The sequence below is a fragment of the Apium graveolens genome, chromosome 9 (genome assembly GCF_009905375.1).
Source record: "Apium graveolens cultivar Ventura chromosome 9, ASM990537v1, whole genome shotgun sequence".
Taxonomy (NCBI): domain Eukaryota; kingdom Viridiplantae; phylum Streptophyta; class Magnoliopsida; order Apiales; family Apiaceae; genus Apium; species Apium graveolens.
Genome location: NC_133655.1, coordinates 61,208,328 through 61,232,917, shown reverse-complemented (window position 1 = coordinate 61,232,917; position 24,590 = coordinate 61,208,328). Strand labels below are relative to the sequence as shown.

Sequence of the window (24,590 nt, the reverse complement as noted above, 5' to 3'; positions counted from 1 at the left end):
TGTGGTCGTTGAGTGGAAGGATGGAGACTGGGGGCATACTTCAGACGTGACTTTAGTAGCCAAGTTGATAGTTCTCACTTCATTCTCAACCTTTCCGATGCCGAGCTTCTTGACCGAGATCTCCTTATTGATGACAACGGGAGGACCCCTTATTGGGAGTTCATGACAGAAGTCAAGCTTGTCTAGGTTGGCCTTAGCTGCCTCTCTATAGAGGGTATTTATCTTTATTTTCCCTTACTTTGTGCAAGTTTATTCTTATATATGTTTTCTTTCCTTCTTATTTCAGCTGTTGAGGCTCTTGATGCCAAAACCAAGCCGAGCGATGCTATTACTGGCAGGATGGGCAAGGATGCAACTAAGAAGGCCAACCATATTCCTAAGGTTCATGCCTTCCTTGAGGCGTCAGGATCTGCTCAGAAGAGAACCAAAGACTTTGATGGGAGTGCTAGGACCCCTTTTGAGCCAGGATGAGGTATCTCTTCCAATGACTCCATTTTTGGCAACCCGGGCCTTGCCCTTGAGTGGTCGAAGAACTGAATTACTCCCCCTGACCTTCTATTTGTCTCTTCTGGGAGAAGCTTCTCAAGGCCGAGATGCTGGGGGCTCACACCCTCTATCAGGTATACTTCTCCTTATGTAAATTTTTGTCTAAGTTCTCCTCTTCTCAGAACTTGGAAAATACTATAGGAATCACTCCTTAGGGGCTCGGCCCTTCATACTTAAACTTTTTATAACTATACTCATATTTTCTTTGTCAGACCAATGTCTACTTCACGGCGTCCTCCACTCAAGTTGTTAATATGAGAGGCGACTATGCCGTATTGCAGACTTCCATGAACCAAATGACTATCGTCGTAGGGGAGTGGGAGTCCAAGGCTCATGAAGTGGAGGGTAAGCTCGCTGTCATGGAGAGGAAATATGCTAGTTCGGAGGAGAAGCGGAAGAAGGAATGGAAAGACCTCGAGGGAGCTTATCACAAATCCTCTAGGTTCACCAAAATGATGGATGAGCACGATGATGAGATACGCCCTGTTAACTTGGAAATAGGTTGGAATAGAGGAATCAAAGATGCTCAAGGCGTATGGCCGGATGTGGTTGATCCAAGCCTTCTATCTTGCCCCTGGCAGCTACCTACCATGAATTCATCTGGACTAGCTTCCAGATCTGTGCCCTCGACTCCTCATATGAGGTCTCAATCGAGTTCTAGTCACGGGGGTTCCGGTTCCGGTTCTAACGGTAAGGCCCCCTCGGGCAGCCCTAACTCTAGAGCAGCCCTTCACGGGAAGATTAGGGAGCCGATTCCGGGGAGCAGTGGTTCTTCTTCTGAGGAAGGCTCGGATGATAAGGGGGAGGATTCTTCTGATGAGTGAATGATGTGGCCTTGATTACCGTATGTGGCTTTTATTTTCAGAACTTATTAATTTGAGCCTTATTGGTCTGTAACCTATTGGTCCTTCGAGACTTTAACTTATGATCCTTCGGTATCTTTTATCTATGCACTTTGAATAATTTCATTTCATACTTGTCTTTTATTTTTGACATTTGGTCCTTCGGGACTTGCATTCTTTAGATGCTCATAATTAAATAAATTGGTAGACAAGATGATAAAAATAAACTTGCATAAATAGATAATATCTTCTAAGAAATGGGTTCAACCCTTACATAAGATGGTTTCATCGACCTTATTCATAAACTTAATACTAAGTACTAGGAACATGTAGTGAATGTCCTAAACATAACAAAACCTTTAGGTTTGAAGCATGCCAAATGCGGGACACTTCATCAACATTCAAGGTCTCTAACTTGTAGGATCCTTATCCCAATGTCCTCCTGACCTTATAAAGTCCTTCCCAGTTGGGGGCTAGCTTTCCTCTCTCCCCCACTCCTAATGCCTCAGTCTTCCTCAAAACCAAATCTCCCTGTTGAAAGAACCTTTCTATAACCCGTCTATTGTAATAGAGGGAGGCTCTTCGTTGATGCTCTGCATTGCGGGCGTTGACCTCGTCCCTAACCTCGTCAATGAGAATAAAAGTACGCCTCATGCCTTTTTCATAGGTCTCTGGATCGTAAGCTTCAATCCTAGGGGATCCATGAGTGATTTCAAGGGGCACCACTGCCTCGGCTCCGTAAGCCAACATAAACGGGGTAGCTTCGGTTATCACTTTGCAGGTGGTACGATATGCCCATAATATAGGCAGCAACTCATCCACCCAAGTATTTCTTGAGCGTTTAACCCTTTTCTTAAGTCCATCAAGGATGATTCCGTTAGCAACTTCCGCTTGCCCGTTTTCCTGAGGATATGCAACCGAGGTGAAGCGAAGTTCTATGTTGTTATCATCGCAGTACTCTCTGAACTCTGCATTATCAAATTATTTCCCATTATCCATGACAAAGATGTGTGGGATTCTATATCGGTATATCACATTCTCCCAGAAAAATTGGGTAATTTACTTGGTGGTTATCTTGGCTAGTGCCTTAGCCTCAATCCACTTTGTAAAGTAGTCTATGGCTACCACAATGAACTTCCTTTGTCCCGATGCTACAGGAAATGGTCCAAGTATGTCCATTCCCTATATTGCAAAAAGGATGGGTGTGCTGATCGACGTAAGCCTCTCTGGGGTTGTCATACTATTGGAGCGTGCCTCTGACATCTATCATATTTCTTCACATAAGCCTTTGCATCGGCTAGCATAGTTGGCCAGTAGAATCCCAACCGAGTTATCTTGTGAACGAGGGCCCTGCCCCCCAAGTGTTGTCCACAAATCCCTTCATGGGCTTCTTTAAGTGCCTCCTCTGCTTCAAGAGGTATTAAGCACTTCAAGTACGAAATAACAGAGGACCTTTTGTAAAGGAGGCCTTCAATCAATGAGTATCTCAATGCTCTAACCGACATCTTGCATGCCTCATGGGCATCATCGGGGAGCCACCCAGTTTCTAAGTGGGTCTTGATCGGGTCGATCCAACAGCTTGCCACACCAACCGGTGCTATCAGATTTATGACATGAATAGTAGGGGACTTCAAGACCTAAAAGTAAATACTTCTCGGATAATTCTCGATTTCAGACGAGGCGAACTGAGACAAGGCATTCGCCGTAGTGTTCTCCTCTCTCGAAACATGTTCTGCGTACCATTCATCGAACGGAGTTAGTATTCCCTTTACGACTCTCAGGTACTTGGCCATAGTATCATCCTTGGCCTCAAAATCCCCATTAACTTGAGCAACTACAAGTCTTGAGTCTCCGCAGACCTTCAGGTTTTTGGCCCTCACGGTTCTAGCCAAGCCTATGCCGGCTATCAATGCTTCATATTCTGCTTCGTTATCCGTAGTCGGTAAATCCAACTTCAAAGCATATTTAATCATAAACCCATCAGAGCTTTGCAAGACTAGGCCTGCACCACTAGATTTTATTTTGGATGCTCCGTCAAAATGGAGAACCCAATACTCTTTCAAGGTTATTTCTTCATCCTTCTCCTTCTCTCCTCCTTCTGGGATTACTATCTCTTTCCTCCCGACTTCTTGGTCGTTAATGGTGCATTCGACCACGAAGTCTGCTAATGTCTGAGCCTTCATGGCCGTTCGAGGCTTGTACTTGATATAAAATTCTCCTTACTCAATCGACCACTTGATGAGTCTTCCACTGGCTTTTGGGATATGAAGAATGTTCTTCAAAGGTTGGTCCGTCAGGACTTCGATCTTGTGAGCCTGGAAGCATGGTCACAACTTCTTTGATGCTGTGATGAGAGCAAGCGCAAACTTCTCCGTGGTGGAGTAATTTAACTCTGCTCCATAGAGCACCTTGCTTACATAGTATACAGGCTTCTGGAGCTTCTGCTCTTCCTTCACGAGGACTACACTCACGGCTTGTTCAGATACTGTGAGGTACAAATAAAGAGTGTCCTCCGGACTTGGTTTAGCCAAAAATGGGGCTTCAGTCATGTACTTCTTTAGCTGTTCAAAGGCCTCTTGGATCTTAGCTATCCATTCAAAGTCCTTCACCTTCTTAAAGGTTTTGAAAAAGGGCAGACATTTATCTCCAGACTTGGAGATGAACCTCCCTAGAGCTGTGATTCTTCCTGTCAGCTTCTGAATGTTCTTGATGGAGCGTGGTGGCACCATATCTTGGATTGCTTTGATCTTTTCGGGGTGATCCTCTATTCCCTTCTTAGAGACCATATGACCCAAAAAAATTTCAGACCCAACGCCAAAAGCACACTTGACTGGGTTTACCATCATCTTGTGGTGCCTCAGCACTTCAAATACCTCTCTGAGGTGACTAATATGATCGGCCTTGCTTAGGATTTTGACTAACATGTCATCAACGTAGACCTCCATGGTCTTCCCAATTAGATGGGCAAATATCTTGTTTACCCGTCTTTGGTAAGTAGCTCCTGCATTCTTAAGTCCAAAAGCCATAACAGGATAACAAAATGCACCAAAGTCAGTTATGAAGGATACCTTGGGGGTGCCATCCTTATGCATTATAATCTGATTGTAACCACTGAAGCCATCCATGAAGCTTAACATCTCGTGTCCAGCAGTGGCATCGATCAGGGCATCAATCCCTGGTAGGGGTAACAGTCCTTGGGACAAGCATCATTCAAGTCAGTGAAGTCAATGCACATCCTCCACTTTCCATTGGCCTTCTTAACCATTACGGGGTTGGCCAACCATTCAGGGAATTGCACTTCCTCAATGAATCTAGCTTCTAAAAGCTTCTCGACCTCTTGCTTAATGGCTTCCAGCCTATCAGGGGCATAAGTTCTCTTCTTTTACTTTACAGCCTTCCGAGTTGGATCAACATTCAACCTATGAGTTATAAGGTTTGAGTAAATCCCAGGCATATCAGCTGTTGTCCAAGCAAATACATCATTGTTTTCACGGAGGAAAGTTATCATTCGGCCCTTCAAGGGCTTGTCCAGAGATGGTCCAATGTACATGATCTTCTCCGGGTCCAATGGATCTAATGGAATTGGGACCAAGTACTCAGTTGACTTCCCTCGTAGTTCGTCATTCTCTCGGACATCCATGTCTTCTATGGAGAGTACCTGCCCCCAGTTCCATCAGGTCTAAGTGCTCCAACATAGCAAATGCGGGCCATTTTCTGATCTCCTCTCGCTTCTCCAACACCATTCCTATTTGGGAACTTCAGTACCATATGGTAGGTTAAGGGTATAGCCTTAAAAGCATGGATCCCTATTCTACCCATAATAGCGTTATAGGTAGAGGCTTCCTTCACAACCTGGAAGTTCAACATCTGTGTGGCCTCCCTGGGCTCTTCCCCGATAATTATGGGAAGTTGTATTACTCCTTCGACTTTGCATTCCACATGGTTGAATCCGTAGATGGGTGCGTTATATGGAGTTAGTTGAAAATCGTTGTAGCCCATCCTTATAAATGTGTCATGGAACAGAATGTCCATGGAAGCTCCATTGTCCACTAGGACCCTCATAATAGGACAATTTCCAATTATCAGAGTGATAACTAGAGGATCGTCCTAAAGAAATTTCAAACCTTCAAGGTCCGGGTCACCAAATTCAAGCGTCATCTCTGACTTAGAACGCTTAGATGGATCTCCAACTATGCTCATTACTTCTTTTCCATAAGCTTTTCGGGAGTTCCTTGTAGTACCAGCTGCTGTAGGTCCTCCTAAGATCATATTGATTACTGGCCCTCGGGGTTGTGGGTTGCGATCTCTGTCGTTACCCCTCTGATCATCATCTCTTCGATCATTATCTCTCTTTTGGCCTCCGGCCTCTTCACCCTTGGTGAAACGTCCAAAATTTCCCCTTCGGATCAGATACTCAATCTCATCTTTGAGTTGCCTACAATCGTCAGTATCATGACCGACATCTTTGTGAAACCTGCAGTACCGACTCTTGTCTCTTTTCTCGGAGTCCCGCCTTAGTAGCTTCGGCCATTTGAAATCTTTGTCCTTCTCAATTTCCATAAGGATTTGGCTCCTTGGAGCGTTCAACATCACATACTCAGCAAACGTTGGTTGCTGATTCTTCTTAGAAGAGGAGGAGTCAGAGCTTTTGCCAATTCGTGGATACTTGTCCTTAGCGTCATACTCTCGATCCGTCTTCCTCTTTTTGTTTCCAGTAGGTTCATTATTCACAGCTGTCTTCTACATATCTCCTCCACCTTGATATATTTCCCAGCTCTATCCTGGAGCTGCAACATACTTTCGGGAGGTCGCTTAGCCAGGGACATTTTAAAGAACTCGTCTCTAGTCCCTTGTTGTAGGGCTATCATAGCTACATTATCATCAAGATCAGGGATCTTCAAAGCCTCCTTCATAAATCGATTCAGATATTCTCTCAGGGACTCCTTTGCTCCTTGGATTATGCCCATGAGAGAGGTTGAACTCTTCTCGTACACTCTGCCAATTATGAATTGCTTGATGAAAGCTTGGCTCAAGTCCTTAAGGGATCCAATAGAGTTTGGGGGCAGACGACTGTACCACCTTTGAGCCATACCCGATAGGGTTTGAGGGAAGGCCCGACACTTAATAGTGTCATTCACGGGCTGTAGCAACAGGGCGTTAGAGAACGTCCTAACATGATTAGCAGGGTCGCCAGTACCATCGTATGCTTTAATGGTGAGAATCTTGAACTTCCTTGAGATGTGAGCATTCATTATCTCATCAGTGAATGGTGATCAGCCCTTAGGGCAACTGCCCTTCTTGGTATTGGATCATCCAGGTCTATGATTGGAGGAGGATTTCTCCGCCTTGGAGCAAGTGGGGGTCTTGGGGCCAGATGTGTCTCCAGGGTTCGCTTCAGCCTTTGGATCTGAGCTTCATGAACCCTGATCCTCTCTTAAACATCTTGGGGATTCATCCCGTGAGTGCTCCTGGAGCGTTGTTCAGTGTCAGCCATCGGCTCCTTGCCAGCACGCCTCCTTCTTGGAGCAACATCATCATCCGATGACTCAGAGTCTCTTTCAGTATAAGGTCTAGAGAATTCTTGATCCTCTGGAATAGGAGCCAAGCCATATATGTATTGGGGCGTCCGCCCTTGTGCTTCACTCCAGTTAGAGTACTTACTCCCTCCAACTTTGGGGTATAGTGGCATCGCATAAGGGGGGTTAGTAGTCACAATCATCGAGTACTCATACCCAAGGGGTTAAGAGTTCATAGGTGCATGTAGCTGCTGAAGTTAGGGATTCGTCCCTTGAGGAGCCGGGGGATTCGTCCCTTGTGGCTGAGCCTCGGTTGCCCCTACCAGGGTTCCTCCTTGGGTGGAGGCATAAGTTGAGTGTGGTGGTACTTCCACCGCTGATGCGATTGCTCGCGGTGGAACAGGAATGTCTGTTCCACTATTATTTTTTTCCCGTGTATTCACCAAGATTGTTGTAGTCTTCCTACAGACGATGCCAAATGTTGTGGAATAAAAACCTTAGTACTTTAGTATTTATTGCTAGGGTTGGTGAGTTTCGAGTTTTAATGTTTCCCTTGCATTCGGGACTATCGATCCTTGCAAGATGCCTACGTATCTTTGTGTTGTAGAGAATCAAGCCAAAAACGTAGTTCTAGGTTGACGGGTAGAGCCCTTTATATAGAGGTGAGTATAGTGTTAGACTTCTGTTAGGAGACTTGGTGGACAAGTCTCCAACTTAGATGGTGATTAGGAGTCCTATTGAGGAAGGAGCTCCAGAACGTTCTGTGTAGGACTTTGAGTCGGTTTAGAACACATGTTTTTGCTCTTCCAGCCGTATAGGGCCTAGTCTGTGAACAGCTTGTGTTCGTGGACCTTGTCTACATGGCCGTCTTGAGTCTGCTATGAGTTCGCACCAGACAGTTCTGTATACTTTTAGACAAGAAGCCCAAGTGCAATTAATGCGACATTTAATGTGTCTTTAAGATGTATTTTCTATCCATATCGGTGATCTTGTTGAATTCGTATGTATAAGTACTTTAATATAATGAGTTTTTATATTTAATACTAATACGAAATTAAAGATATTAACAAAAGTGTGTATTGGCAAACGTGTCTAATACAAAAGGTATTTAGGGGCGGAGGGAGTATAATTTTTTCTACTCAGACTTGGGTAAGTTTAATGAATAATTTTATTAAACACATTGACCAATAATTTTTTTTACTACTCTATATAAATATAAGCAAGCGAAGTACAATATCTCTAAAAATATATAAATAATATGTGACTAAATTTGATATATAAATAATTTTTACACAATTATGAGCCATATCTTTTCGAAATATGCTTTTAAAACTGATTGTAGTTTTTCCTCCATAAAATGTATATCATCCTTAATTTTGTGCAATGTACACACTTATGAATAACTAATCTATTTTTTAAAAAAGATGAATGTAATTACATATTAGGTAAAATATAACTAGTTATAGTAAATTTAAGGTACATGTGTATAAAAAGTCTTGTCAAAACAAAATATATTTAACAATATAATTATAAAATTAACTTTTATTTTGGTGGAGTCTCGAAGTTCACTTAGATTATGCAATTAAAATATTACGTAACATATTACAAACCATATTACTTTACAAATATTTTATATAAGCATCACTTTTGAAATAAAAATCTTGCAAATTTCATATGTATTTTGCAAGTAGAATAAAAATGTTTATGTTCTCCAAATAGAACATGTTTTGTAAAATAATATTTTTTACAATTTTCTACTCATAATTGTAAGTATATTGCTTGATTTTTACTAAAACTGTAATGTTTAATTCACAAAATAATATGTTCTTGAATATTTTACTTTATATTTTAATGGAAAAATGTGTCTGAACTCTAGGACTTCACAAAAAATGAGGATTCCATAAAATTTAAATCAAGAAGAAAATCTAAATAAAATATTTAAATAAATTACTATTCATTAATCGATAAATAAATAACATACTCATTTATTTTTAAATTAATATATATTTCGGGTCTCGTAGTGTATTTTTTTGCCACAAAAGAAAGTACATAAAGAAAATCGAATGTTCAGTAAATTCATGTTTATAAATCATCTTTTCTTCCATTTTACAGTTTTGTAGGAATTTCCTTTTCCATTTTTTTTATTATGTGCACTTTGATTAAATCTTATATAGATAGCTAAAAACTTAGTATAAAGTTAATCCAAAACTGACTAACATTAAAAATTCAAACTAAATCATATAATTTTAAACTGAAGAAACAAATTTCAATTTTAAATTAGATTCATGTTTAACTTAAATGAAAATAAAATTATGAAAATAAATTGTATACTGAAACTCTATGAAACTGATATCTTAAAAATTCTAAAATCCCTCGTTCACTCTGCAAAGGAGAAAATTTATGGGTAGCTCACTGGTCCCATTATTTGCATGCTTGTATTTTATTGACATGACATCTAGGCATACTTTACAACAACTATAAGTACAACTATTGCTTTTGTCAATTTTGTATTACGAGTTTCGTTAAGCAAAATATGGATAATTATCAAAAGAGAAATTATTTAATGAGACTGTTATACAGATGGGTGACTATATAATTAATCCTATATATTTGAGAGTTCAATATCAAACTTAGATTCGTAATAAATGTTAATAAAAAAGTGACCACGAATTAAGTCAAATTTAAATATTTAAATAAAAAAGTGAAATCTAATGAAATCCCATAAATTTATGTTATTTCCCAACAATATAACAACAAAATTACAGAAGAAGGTTAAATGAAATTCTGGTATCTTTCTCTTTACTTATTTTTTTTAATAAAATATACAACTATGTTTTTAAATAAGCAAAAATGCAGATAAAATTGTCGAAGTATTCTACTCGCACAAAGTAAATTAACATAATTTATAAAAAATTTCTGGTGGATTTGTCTTTCCATCAGAGATGTATATTTGAGAAAATCTATGTGATGTAAATTGCACACAACTGCTTACAAGTATTTTCTTATAACTTTGAACTTGAGAGTATTTTCTAAAGATACGGTTTGCTAAACTTTTGAGTTCTTACCTCTTATTCTAAATACTCGTTATACTTGATTTATATTCAACCAAGTTTACATGTGCAATAAACAAGCTACGTCCATGCACATGCTTCTTCATCTCATTGTCCAATGAAATTCAAGTAAAATATCACATCTTTGAACGATCTTATTTTGCATTGAAATGGAAATGCTTCACTTTCTTCTAAAACCTGTAACCAGGTTGCCACATTTCTTTTGTGCACTATCAACTCATGTGACTCTGTCAGCCTCTGTCAAGTCATGTTCAGCTGTTATCATGTTGATCATTCGTTGAAGTTTCATTGATGTTATCCGTTGACATTATACTAGTGTCATCCGTTGAAACTTTCTTGTTAACATCCGTTGAAACTTTATCTGATATCAGTTGAAGACCTCTTAACTAGCTTATCTTTTGAAGGCATATTGAGTCATCCGTTGAATCTTGTAGTTTAGCAGTTGAAGATATTTTCTTAGAAGTTGATACTCTTTCACTTGTACAAAATTACAAGGCATTTTATATCTACACTTAGCCCACCTATTTTGTATATCTTGCTAGTAGTCAAATGACTTAGAAATCACTATAACCCCAAATCCTTCAGCTATCATTGTGTACAGAATATGCTACACACTTACTAATATAAGCTACTTCTTCAACGGATAGACAGAGTGTGGTTATCCGTTAGAGGCTTCTAAATGACACTTAACAATTCTACTTAAGGTGTTTTGGTGAGTTATCATCAAGACTATAACATATTCGCAACAGTCTCCCCCAATTTATGTCTAATGCAATTATAGACATAAATTCAGGTTGACTTGATGATAAAACACCATATAAAGACAATATATTGAAAAGTAGACAATGTGCAAAATGCGTCATTACAATAGAACAGTCTAGACCCATGCTTGATGCAGCATCAGGTGGAGCCTTATAGGCTAAGAGCTACAATGAAGCTTATGAGTTGATTGAACTGATGGCTGCTAATGAGTACCAGAATCCTTCTCAAAGACTTCCTCAAGGCAAGGTAGCAGGAATTCTGGAGGTAAATGCAGCTACTGCTATACCTGCTCAGCTTAAGGCTTTAATGATGAAGGTGGATTCTTTGGCTAATTATGGAGTTAATCAGATCACAAGTGTTTGTGAGCTTTGTGCTGGTGCGCATGATACGGAGCAGTGTGCTATTTCTAATGAATCAGCACAGTTCGTGAGCAACTTTCATGGGTCGCAGCCAGTTCCAGCCACTTATCATCCCAACAGTCACAATCATCCTAACTTCAGCTGGAGCAACAATCAGAATGCGGTGCAACAGCCTTATCAGTAGTATGCAGAAAAATTAATCAAGCCTCCCGGTTTTCAACAACCACAGTATGTACCAAGACAACAACTCCAACTTCAACAATCTAATGAAAAATATGAATTGGAGGAGTTGAGGCTCATGTGCAAGAGCCAAGTGGTTTCTATTAAGACCTTGGACAATCAAATTGGGCATATTGCCAATGTCTTGCTGAATTGACAAACTGGTACACTCCCTAGTGACACATAAGTTCCAGGAAAGAAGGAAGCAAAAGAACATGTTAAGGCAATTACATTAAGGTCTAGGAAGGTTGCAAGCTCCGAAAAATCTCAAATTCCGGAAGAGGAAGTTGTGGCTGAAAAAGATGTACAGAAGGAAGCAGAAGTGGAAGCAAGGAAGAAAACTGTGGAACACGCTCCTCCTGAGAGTAATACAGTGGAGAAATAGATCTATCGTCCATGTCCTTTTCATAAGAGGCTGCAGAAGCAAAAGTTTGATAAGCAATTTACTAATTTTATGGAGGTGTTCAAGATACTTCATAACAATATACCTTTCGTTGGAGCTCTCGATGACTTAGAGACCGTTGCTCTTACGGAGGAATGCAGTGCTGTGCTGCGATAAAAGTTGCCTCCGAAGCTTAGAGATCCTAGAAGCTTTACTATTCCTTGCACCATTGGAAAATTGTCGTTCGATAAGTCTTTATGTGATTTAGGAGCTAGCATCAATCTGATGCCTTTATCTGTCTTCAAGAAGTTAGATTTACCTGATCCAAAGCCTACATAAATGTCCTTGCAGTTGGCCATTCATTCTATTACATATCCACGAGGCATTGTGGAGGATGTCTTGGTCAAGGTGGATAAACTCATCTTTCATGCTGACTTTGTAATTCTTGATTTCGAGGAAGATAAAAAGATTCCCATAATCTTGGGAAAACCATTCTTGGCTACTGGCCGAACCTTGATTGATGTGTAAAAGGGTGAACTCACTATGCCAGTGCTGGATCAGGATGTGACCATTAATGTTTTCAATGCCATAAAATTCCCTACTGATAATAAGGAGTGCTTAAAAATGGATTAAGTTGATTCTGTGGTTACTTCAGAGCTTGATCAAATGCTAAGGACTGGTGCCTTAGAGAAGGCCTTGATGGGAAATTCAGATAGTGAAGATGATGAAGGTGATGAGTAGTTGCAGTATTTGAATGCTTCTCCTTGGAAGGGAAGGATGGGTATGCCTTTTGAATCTCTTGGAATTTTATAACTCAAAAATGTTGAGGGGCGTCTCAAGCCATCGATTGAGGAAGCTCCTACACTCGAGCTTAAACCTTTGCCTTAACACTTGATGTATATGTTTTTAGGTGATGCATTTACTTTTCTAGTTATTATTGCATCTGACCTTTAAGGTAGTGATGAGGAAAAACTCTTAAGAATTCTGAGAGAGTTCAAGGAGGCAATTGGATGGACTATAGCAGACATCAAGGGAATCAACCCTTCTTATTGCATGCATAAAATTTTGCTAGAAGAAGAAAGCAAGCCGACTGTTGAGCAACAAAGAAGGCTAAATCCGATAATGAAAGAGGTCGTGAAGAAGGAAATTCTTAAGTGGCTCGATGCAGGGATCATCTATCCTACTTCTGACAGTTCTTTGGTGAGTCCAGTTCAGTGTGTGCCGATGAAAAGGAGGCATCACCGTGGTTGCTAATGAAAAGAATGAGCTCATTCCTACTCGAACAGACACGGGGTGAAGAGTTTGCATGAATTACAAGAAGTTGAACAAAGCCACAGGGAAAGATCACTTCCCTCTTCCTTTTATTGATCAGATGCTTGGCAAGTTGGCTGGGAATGAATACTATTGTCTTATGGATGGCTATTCGGGTTATAATCAGATTTGCATTGCTCCAGAAGATCAGGAAAAGACTACCTTCACTTTTCTGTTTGGTACTTTTGCCTTCAGAAGAGTTTCTTTTAGGTTATGTGGTGCACCTGCCACATTTCAGAGATGCATGATGGCTATCTTCTCTAACATGATTGGTCAGAATGTGGAGGTGTTCATGGATGATTTTTCTGTGTTCAGAGATTTTTTCGACGAGTGCTCGCAAAATCTTGGCACACTTCTTAAAAGGTGTGTTGAGACCAATATGGTTCTCAATTGGGAGAAATGTCACTTTATGATGCAACAAGGCATCATTCTTGGGCACAAGGTCTCTAGTAAAGGTATTAAGGTGGATAAAGCCAAGGTGGAAGTCATTGAAAACCTCCCTCCACCAATTTCTATTAAGGGAGTCCGCAGTTTTTTTGGTCATGCGGGTTTCTATCGGCGGTTCATCAAGTACTTCTCTAAAATCTCTAAACCATTGTGCAATTTACTAGAGAAAGATGTCCCTTTCAAGTTTGATGACGAGTGTCGAGCTGCTTTTGAGAGCTTAAAGAAGAATTTTATCACGGCACCTGTCATAACTGCACCTGATTGGAATGAGCTTTTTGAAATGATGTGCGATGCAAATGACTATGCAGTGGAAGCAGTTCTTGGGAAAAGGAAGAAAAATATATTTAATGTGGTTTACTATGCTAGTAAGACCCTCAATGGTACAGCTGAATTATACTACTACTGAGAAGGAACTTTTATCCATTTTCTACGGTTTTTAGAAGTTTCGATCTTATTTGCTTGGGACGAAGGTGACAGTTTTCACTGATCACGCTACGATTCGCTATCTCGTCTCGAAGAAGGACATGAAACCTAGATTGATTCGATGGGTTATTTTACTTCAGGAGTTTGAGTTGGAGATCAAGGATATGAAACGTACTGAGAATCCAGTTGCAGATCAGCTCTCTCATATAGAAGAACTAAGTACAACTTCACATGACGAGACATTGATAAATGAGTCTTTTCCCGATGAGCAGTTGTTTGGGGTGCAAGGAGAAAAACCATGGTTCACAGACATTGTGAACTGTTAGGGCGAAAACACGCGCTAATATTCACGCAAGTATACGCGTTCGCAAGTAATATAGAATACTTTCTAGTTTATTCCCACAGAGACTCAGACTAATTATTGTCTAATTAAACTCACACACCAATGTATGATTACTTCTCAATGTTAAGACACTAACACTTAGAATTGTTGACTAAATATTAACTACAATTAATTACTTAATTAATCACTTAATTAACACTTCAATTATCAATATTAAAACACTCATGAGATCACAACTTCATTACTACTTCCTTCAATAGTTATTGTTATTACCTTTAACATGTAACAGTGATGATATTAATCGAATAACACGAAACTGATAAAAGCCAACTTTCATTGTACTAATACCATTCTACCAAACATCCACAATTAAGATAGAAGTTGAATAGTCATCAATTATGTTGAGTTCCTATATGTCTACAGAAATTGACAACACAATGATTTAAGCACGAGTTATTCCTTTTGATTACAAAGGGCGAATAAAACTGTTAGATTTACCCACTAATCATGCACATCATACATGAACCTATGCTAGCATGGCAAGTTCTAAATCTCAAGATCCACCGTCGCTTCACAAGAGATTAACACCCTATCTTATATGTTCACGATGCACATAAGACGAATACGCATAACCAATACTAGATATCATACAATCATCACACACTAAAGTATTAAACAATTAACTAAAGAATTCCATAATAAATCCGTTGCAACCCCATGATCACGATTAGCCCATAATAGCACTCATAGTCATCATGGGTTCATATGAAATCATGATAAACAAACACAAGAAAATAATAACTAAACTAATTATATTAAACCAGAGTACGTCATAAGAGTAAATAGGTTCAAAGTAAGAAAACTAGCATCCAACGTTACAACGAAACAAGAATAACAAGAAAATATGTTTCTTCTTCGTTGCTGTGTGCTAAAACGGTCTTCTTCCTTATCTCCTTCGCTCCTTGCTTAATAGCACGATCCTCTCTCGTGAAAACGTCTCCAAATCTACTTATATAATAGTCCCATAAAACTCAGATTACATAGAAGTGGAAGCCAAACAGAAGTAGAAGTCTAAAAACAACTATTTAATTTCCCGACCCTGCACGGCCGCTCAGCATAGCTGAGCGGGCGCTCAGCTTCCTGCGCGGCCGCTCAGCATTGCTGAGCGGGCGCTCAGGACCCTACTGGAAAAATCCTGAGTTTGCTCCGTTTTTTCGCTGTAATCTGCCCCTTTCTTTCCTCTCTCAATGGTGAACACATGCCAAGGCTTATTCTTGATGATTACTCCTCCGAAATGCAACTAATACCCTGAAATGCATACACTAGAAAAACGCATCAAATACACAAAATACTTGATTTCAAGGTACCAATTTAAGCCATTTTAAGATGTTCTAAGTGGTATAAAATGCCACTTATCACACCCCCCAAACTTAAATCGATGCTTGTCCTCAAGCGTCACAGACTCAAAAACAAATAAAAAAAACATGCATGAATGCAATCTATATGAAAATGTAGCGATCCCCCTTACTACGAACAAACCAACCAAATTGCAACATCTCAACAAATGCAGTTAGGCGACTAAAGATCAATAAACTCATGCAAACGAACATACAGCCAGAAACATGGTGTATGCAGATGCTTAACAGATATGCTTCGGAACTAAACCAATTATTATGACTCAATTATGATCAAGGCACTCACATGATTATACAAAGAATAAAAATTCTAGGCACAAAGCGACATATAACACTACAAGAATTTTGGAGCTTATTACGGAATCATGCTTTTTATTCAAGACAACAATGCTTATTTGAGCGTGCAATGAGTGAGGTCCACAAAAGACTTATACAATGGTATCCATGTAACGAGCGTTAGGTTAGCGGATCCCAGACTCTAAAAGCCTTAGGTCACTAGGCACAAAGTCCCCTAAGAACTTAATAACTCGAATACCAAAGAGCCCACTCGTGATCAATTATGCATAAACACCACAAAATTTTTTCTTTTCTTCTTTTTTTTTCTTTTTTTTTTTTGAAAATCTGAGCAAGTGTGTTTCGCTCCATCTTGCTCAACCCTAGACTACTCGCATAACATGCGAGCCGGCTACTAGCCATTTGACGCCTAGCCACAACTAGCAACAAATTCCATTTTTACTCTATTTTTTCTTTTTCATGCCTTTATCACTAAGAACCTATTATCGAATTCTAAGCATAATAAATAGATTAACCTCGAAAATAATCAGATCATAACAACAATCCAGCCCTTAAGCATTCTCTAAGACTTAGTGAAACTACAAGTGCTTCTAGCATGCATATCAACCTACACGACTCAATATCACTTTAATGATATCACTACACTCGCATCAATATCACAATTCAGTCGATAAATCATCGCAAAAGGGATCTTGGTATATGCATGAGCTACATGACATGATAAACAAATAAAGCTATAAAATAAAAAAAAAACTATATGGCAAAAATTATGCAACTATATAAACTAAACTATCATGAATATGCAACTATATGACACACACAAAATATTCCTTAACTACCACCCCCAAACTTAAAATCTTCACTGTCCCCAGTGAAGGTAGTAGAAAGGAACACAGGGTATACCTACTCGGAGTCATCATCATCATCACCCTCAATGGGTGTAGTATCAGGTGGCGGGTATGCAGAGTCCTCACCAAAAACTGGCCACTGGATATCAGCTCCAAGGCCCCGAAAAGCAGTCCCTAACGCAAGGGTGAGCTCCTGAGCAAACCTGCTCTGCGTCTCGTTCATGGCATCCATCCGCCGTGAAAGCCTCTTATACTGGGTATCAGCCATCCCAGCACCCTCCTGAGCTCTCGAAGAACGAGCCTCATCACGCCTAGGCCTAGCCATAGTAGCACCTCTTGCTGGACGCCCTCCTGGAAGATGATAACCCAGCCCATGCTCCTCGGGCTCACCACCGGTCCACTCCTGCATCCCATTCAGAGTCCCAGAATCAATCGGAGCGGCCGGCAACTGCAACTGCTCATGAGCCGGCCAGTTCACTCCCACTGCTCAGCAAAGCTTCATGACCGTGGATGCATAAGGGATGTTCATATGCTTAGCTCCCCTCAAAAACTTCAGAATTCCTTGGTAGATAAACTCATCAAGGTCCACATAGTACTCCTCATTAAGAATTTCCCACAACAACCGTGCTCTCTCAACTGTGACATCGTGTGCATGCGAAGAAGGCAAAATATTAGCACAAATAAATGCATTCCATGCACGGGCATACCTGTTCATAGCGATCGCCGGGAAGTGACGATACTCATTAGTGCCGGTCTTGAAGGTTCAAACTGTGCCCGGCCTACAGAGAGTAGCACAAATCAAATCTAAGTCAAAATCCTCAGCAGTCTTCTCATTCCAGTTCTCCTCCTCGGGCTTCCTCTCTCGCTACCCAATCACATGGCGAATCGCCGCTGGGTGATAATCAACCGTCAGCCCTCGGACCACAGAAAACCCATTTTTTTGGCCTTCGCATTCGCATAGAACTCGTGAACCACGCTCATCGGCACTGCTTCGGGCGACTCACAAAAAGCTATCCACCCCTTCTCTGCAATCATGGGTAGCAACTCACCATCCCTCCCCGATGGTAAAAACCCTCTCTCTTTCAGAATTGGCTTCCCTAAAAGCCTAGTGTACTCCTCCTCCGCAGCTCTGTCATTCAACCGAGGCCTTACAGCTGTACCCCTCGATGAATCAGCAGTAGGGACTGTGCTGCTGCTATCAATAGTTCGTGCTCTCTTGGGTGCCATTGAATCTTGAATAAAAGTGTTTAAGAACTGAGTTTTTGTGTTTGGGAGAGAGTTTAAGTGTAGAAAGTTTGTGGGAGATATGTAGGATAGGTGTATGTATATATAGGGTGTGGATTAGGTTAAATTAGATTAGGAGTGGGGTTGAGGGATAAAAATCATGGAGTAATAGGAAAAGAATTCGTGGGTTTATGGGCTGTGTTGGGTTTTTTTAATTTTCTGAATTTTTTTTTATTTTTATGAACTGTAAAAAAATTTCTGGCAGCCGACCCCTAAGCGGTCGCTCAGCAGAGCTGAGCGGGCGCTCAGGGGGTCACGGGAAAAAAAAATTTAGTCCCGATTTTCTGATTTTTTTGTGTTTTTGGATAGGTTATTAACTTCTAAGGGTTCCTGTAATAACAAATCATGGGTTGCCTCCCACGCAGCGCTTCTTTTTCGTCATTAGCTTGACGTTGCGTACCTTTCTCAAGTAGTCAATAAAATGGCACTAACCACTTCTCGGTTTGCCATGTCCCCATAGTAGTGCTTCAAACGCTGACCATTAACCTTGAATGCTTGGTCCGGATCATTCTCAAAAATTTCCACCGCTCCATGTGGAAACACAGTTTTGACAATAAAAGGTCCAGACCACCTCGATTTCAACTTCCCAGGAAAAAGTCGGAGACGAGAGTTGAATAAGAGAACTTGTTGCCCCGACACGAATAACTTAGGATGTAGCTTCCTATCGTGCCACCTCTTCACCTTTTCCTTGTACATTTTGTTATTCTCGTACGCTTGAAGTCGGAATTCATCAAGTTTATTAAGCTGAAGCATTCTTTTCTTACCAGCTGCATCTAAATCCAGGTTCAACTTTTTCAACGCCAAGTAGGCCTTATGCTCAAGCTCCGCAGGTAAATGACATCCCTTACCGTACACCAACTGAAACGGGGACATACCAAGTGGAGTTTTGTATGCTGTTCTGTAAGCCCAAACAGCTTCATCGAGCTTTAAAGACCAATCCTTCCTTGATGGACAAACAACCTTCTCTAGAATGCGCTTGATCTCTTTGTTAGACACTTCCACTTGACCATTTGTTTGCGGATGATAGGAAGTAGGAACTCGATGATTGACATTATAACGCTGCATCATAGAAGTGAACTTACGGTTGCAGAAATGCGACCCTTCATCACTTATGATTACCCGAGGTGTTCCAAACCTTGTAAAAATCTGCTTATGAAGAAAATTCAGCACTGCCTTTGCATCATTTGTTGGTAGAGCTTTGACTTCTACCCATTTTGAGACATAATCAACTGCTAGCAAGATGTACTAATTATTGCAGGACGAGACAAAAGGCCCCATGAAATCGATTCCCCAAACATCAAAGACCTCGACTTCAAGCATCACATTTAACGACATCTCATCCTTTCTCGTCAATTTTCCCACTCTTTAGCAACGATCACACCTTAAAACAAACTGATGAGCATCCTTAAACAAAGTAGGCTAGAAAAAACCTGCTTGCAGAATACGAGCTATCGTCTTCTCACCACCATAGTGTCCACCATAAACTGTGGAGTGGCAGTCTCGTAATATCCCCTCCGTCTCACAGAACGGGATACATCTCCTGATGATCTGGTCAGCTCCCTGTCTAAACAAATATGGTTCATCCCACATATACCACTTTACCTCATGCAGAAACTTCTTCTTTTGAGCGGAGGTCAAATTAGGAGGCATTCTATTGCTGACAAGATAGTTTACAATATCTGTAAACCATGGCTCTTCCTCCTGAACTGCGAACAACTGCTCATCCGAAAAAGATTCATTGATTAATGTCCTATCTTGTGAAGTAGACTCGGGATTCTCCAACCTAGAGAGATGGTCAGCTACTTGATTCTCAGTACCTTTTCGATCCTTGATTTCTAACTCAAATTCCTGAAGTAAGAGCACCCAACGAATGAGTCTCGGCTTCGAATCCTTCTTGGAAACCAAATAGCGAATGGCCGCATGATCAGTGAATACTGTTACTTTAGTCCCAAGCAGATAAGATCGAAATTTCTCAAAACCAAAGACTATAGCCAAGAGCTCCTTCTCCGTAGTGGTGTAGTTCATTTGGGCCCCATTTAAGGTCTTACTCGCATAGTAGACCACATGAAAGAGATTATTCTTGCGCTGTCCCAGAACTGCACCTACCACATAATCACTCGCATCACACATCATCTCAAATGGCTCTGTCCAATCTGGTGCTCTAATAACTGGTGCACTGATCAAACTCTTCTTGAGAGTCTCGAATGCCGCCAAACATTCATCATCAAATTTGAAAGGCACATCTTTCTCAAGCAAATTGCACAACGACTTAGATATCTTCGAAAAGTCCTTGATGAATCGCCGATAAAAACCCGCATGACCAAGAAAACTACGAATTCCTTTCACAAAACTAGGTGGTGGAAGATTTTCAATGACTCCCACCTTGGCCTTGTCCACCTCCAGACCCTTGCTAGAGACCTTATGCCCAAGAATAATGCCTTCACGCACCATAAAATGACATTTCTCCCAATTGAGCACCAAATTAGTTTCCACGCACCTTTTGAGTACGGCGCGAAGATTATTCAAACATTCATCATACGAATGTCCAAAGACGGAGAAGTCGTCCATGAACACCTCGACATTATTTCCAATCATGTCAGAGAATATAGCCATCATACATCTCTGAAAAGTGGCCGGGGCGCCACATAACCCAAACGAAACTCTGCGAAAAGCAAACGTGCCAAATGGACAAGTGAAGGTAGTCTTTTCCTGATCCTCTGGTGCAATACAAATATGATTATACCCTGAATAGCCATCCAGAAGACAATAATACTCATGACCAGCCAACCTGTCAAGCATCTGATTAATGAATGGAAGAGGGAAGTGATCCTTCCTCGTGGCTTTGTTCAACTTTCGATAATCCATGCATACTCTCCATCCTGTAATTGTTCGAGTGGGGATGAGCTCATTCTTCTTATTTGCTACCACAGTGATACCTCCTTTCTTAGGTACACATTGTACGGGGCTCACCCAAGAACTGTCAGAAATAGGATAAATGATGCCTGCATCTAGCCATTTCAGAATTTCTTTCTTCACCACCTCCTTCATGATAGGATTAAGTCTGCGCTGCTGTTCAACAGTCGGTTTACTACCTTCCTCTAGCAGAATTTTATGCATTCAATATGAAGGGCTGATCCCCTTGATGTCTGCTATGGTCCATCCAATAGCTGATTTGAATTCTCTTAAAATCCTTAAGAGCTTGTCTTCCTCACTACCTGAAAGGTTAGATGCAATAATAACAGGTAAAGTAGATGCATCACCTAAAAAAGCATACCTTAAGTATTCAGGTAATGGCTTGAGCTCCAAGGTAGGTGCTTCCTCTATTGATGGTTTGAGCTTTCCTTCAGCATTCTTGAGGTCAGAAGCACCAAGAGATTCAAACGGCATGTCCAGCTTTTGCTTCCAGGGAGAAGCGTTCAGATATTGTAATTGCTCGTTGCCATCCTCATCATCACTGTCAAAATCCCCCACTAAGGCCTTTTCCAATGCATTAGACATTAGCATGCGATCGAGTTCCGAAGTAACCGCAGAATCAATCACATCCACTTTTAAGCACTCCTCATCTTCTGTAGGGAATTTCATTGCCTTGAATACGTTGAAGGTCACATCCTGATCTTGTACCCGCATCGTAAGTTCACCTTTCTGCACATCTATTAAGGTACGGCCAGTAGCCAAGAAAGGTCTTCCCAAGATTATGGGAATCTTCTTATCTTCCTCAAAATCCAGAATAACAAAATCTGCAGGAAAGAAGAGCTTATCCACCTTGACTAGCACATCCTCCACTATGCCCCTTGGGTAAGTAATAGAACGATCAGCCAATTGTAGAGACATGTATGTGGGTTTTGGATCAGGCAAATCCAACTTTTTAAAGATCGACAACGGCATCAGATTGATGCTTGCTCCCAAATCACAAAGGCACTTGTCAAAAGTCAACTTGCCAATGGTGCAAGGAATGGTGAAGCTACCTGGATCTTTCAGCTTTGGAGGTAACTTTTGCTGCAGAACAGCGCTGCATTCTTCCGTGAGAGCAACGGTCTCAAGGTCATCCAGTTTCACCTTCCTTGAAAGAATACTCTTCATAAACTTCGCATAACTAGGTATTTGCTCCAGAGCCTCAGTGAAAGGTATATTGATGTGAAGTTTCTTGAACACCTCCAGAAACTTACCGAACTGTCTATCCAGCATTTGTTGCTGCAATCTCTTAGGAAAAGGTGGTGGAGGATAGAGTTGTTTCTCCCCTGTATTACCCTCAGGCAGAGTATGTTCAACATTAGTCTTTCTTGATTCCACCGTTTTCTCCTTTTGCTTAGCTTCTTCATCTCTAACTTCAGCTTCTCCTTCTTTTGCCTTTTCAACATTAGCAACTTTCCCAGACCTTAAGTAATAGCCTTGACTTGCTCTTTAGCTTCCTTCCTACCTGGTACTTTTGTGTCACTGGGAAGAGTGCCAGGTTGACGATTGAGCACTGTATTGGCTATTTGACCTATTCGGTTTTCCAAGGTCTTGATAGAAACTGCCTGACTTTTGCATAACAGCTTAAGTTCCTCAAAATCAGCACTAGTAGGTGCAGCTGCACTTCCCTGTTGAGGATATGATTGCCTTTGAGCATACTGCTATGTTTGCTGGAATCCAGGTGGATTAAACTATTTACTCACACCTTGCTAATATGGTGGCTGAATAGCATTCTGATTATTACCCCAGCTGAAATTTGGATGATTTCTGTTATTAGGATGATAAGTAGCTGGCACAGGTTGCTGTTGTCGCTGATAATTATTCACATACTGAACAGATTCGTTGACAAGAGAACACTGATCTGTAGCATGAGAACCTGCACAAAGCTCACAAACCATAGCTATTTGATTAACAACCTTCATTGACAACGCTTGGAGCTGTGTTGCAATAGCGGTGGCTGCATCGACTTCCAGAACACCTGCTACCTTCCCAGGCATCATCCTCTGAGTTGGGTTTTAATGCTCATTTGCAGCCATAGTCTCGATAAGATTATAAGCCTCGGTATAGCTTTTAGCCCATAAGGCACCTCCAGCTGCTGCATCGAGCATGGGCCGAGATTGGGCCCCCAAACCATTATGGAAACCAGTGATCACCATCCAATCGGGCATTCCATGATGTGGACACTTCCTTAACATTTCCTTGTAGCGTTCCCAAGCTTCGCACATAGATTCTGTAGGTTGTTGCGCAAACTGAGTAAGAGCACTCCTCATAGCAGCAGTCTTTGCCATCGGATAAAACTTCACCAGAAACTTTTGCGCAAGATCTTGCCAAGTAGTGATGGACCCAGCTGGTTCAGAATGTAACCGGTCCTTAGCTTTGTCCCTCAGTGAGAATGGGAAAAGCCTCAGCTTGATAGCCTCATTAGTCACGCCATTATACTTGAAAGTGCTGCAGATCTTGAAAAAATTCCTTATGTGCATGTTGGGGTCTTCAGTCGCAGCCCCTCCAAAAGAAACAGAATTCTGCACCATCTGAATAGTGCCCGGCTTGATTTCAAAGGTGTTAGCTTGAATAGCCGGATGAAGAATGCTTAACTGTATGTCATCAATTTTTGGCCGAGAAAAGTCCATAAGAGCTGGATCAGCCTGAACAATACGATCACCCATGTTTACTGGTTCTTTCTGCTCAGTTCCTAAATCCGAATCTTCAAAATCTATCTTCTCCGGAATATCAAGAACTTCGTCTGTCTCCTCAGCTGTATCTAAAGTCCTCTTGCGAGTAGGAGAACGAGTTTGCATAAACGCTCGCTAAAGTACCTGAAACACAACCGGAAATAATAAGTAACTACTACGTCCTAATCACTGAGTCCTAATGACCAATGATGGTAAGTACATAAACTAAACAAATACGCCGAGTCCCCGGTAGCGGCGCCAAAAACTTGTTAGGGCGAAAACACGCGCTAATATTCACGCAAGTATACGCGTTCGCAAGTAATATAGAATACTTTCTAGTTCGTTCCCACAGAGACTCAGACTAATTATTGTTTAATTAAACTCACACACCAATGTATGATTACTTCTCAATGTTAAGACACTAACACTTAGAATTGTTGACTAAATATTAACTACAATTAATTACTTAATTAATCACTTAATTAACACTTCAATTATCAATATTAAAACACTCATGAGATCACAACTTCATTACTACTTCCTTCAATAGTTATTGTTATTACCTTTAGCATGTGATAGTGATGATATTAATCGAATAACACGAAACTGATAAAAGCCAACTTTCATTGTACTAATACCATTCTACCAAACATCCACAATTAAAATTGAAGTTGAATAGTCATCAATTATGTTGAGTTCCTATATGTCTACGGAAATTGACAACACAACGATTTAAGCACAAGTTATTCCTTTTGATTACACAGGGCGAATAAAACTGTTAGAGTTACCCACTAATCATGCACATCATACATGAACCTATGCTAGCATGGCAAGTTCTAAATCTCAAGATCCACCGTCACTTCACAAGAGATTAACACCCTATCTTATATGTTCGCGACGCACA

The 24,590-nt window shown here is 40.7% G+C and overlaps 1 protein-coding gene and 1 non-coding gene across 2 annotated transcripts; one reads left to right on the top strand and one right to left on the bottom strand.

Moving 5' to 3' along the window:
* Nucleotides 1-5,033: 5,033 nt before the first annotated feature.
* On the bottom strand, nt 5,034-5,450 carry LOC141685275 (uncharacterized). Its single transcript, XM_074490388.1, has one exon. The coding sequence runs from the start codon at nt 5,448-5,450 to the stop codon at nt 5,034-5,036; it is 417 nt and encodes a 138-aa protein (XP_074346489.1).
* A 17,730-nt stretch (nt 5,451-23,180) lies between these two features.
* Nucleotides 23,181-23,287, top strand: LOC141688072 (small nucleolar RNA R71). The gene has a single exon (XR_012561539.1). It is a non-coding gene; the product is annotated as a small nucleolar RNA R71 (small nucleolar RNA).
* The last annotated feature ends 1,303 nt before the right edge of the window (nt 23,288-24,590 follow it).

Bases quoted from the DNA above. Each gene is read 5' to 3' on its own strand.
- LOC141685275 (XM_074490388.1), bottom strand. From the start codon at position 5,450: ATGAGGGTCCTAGTGGACAATGGAGCTTCCATGGACATTCTGTTCCAT.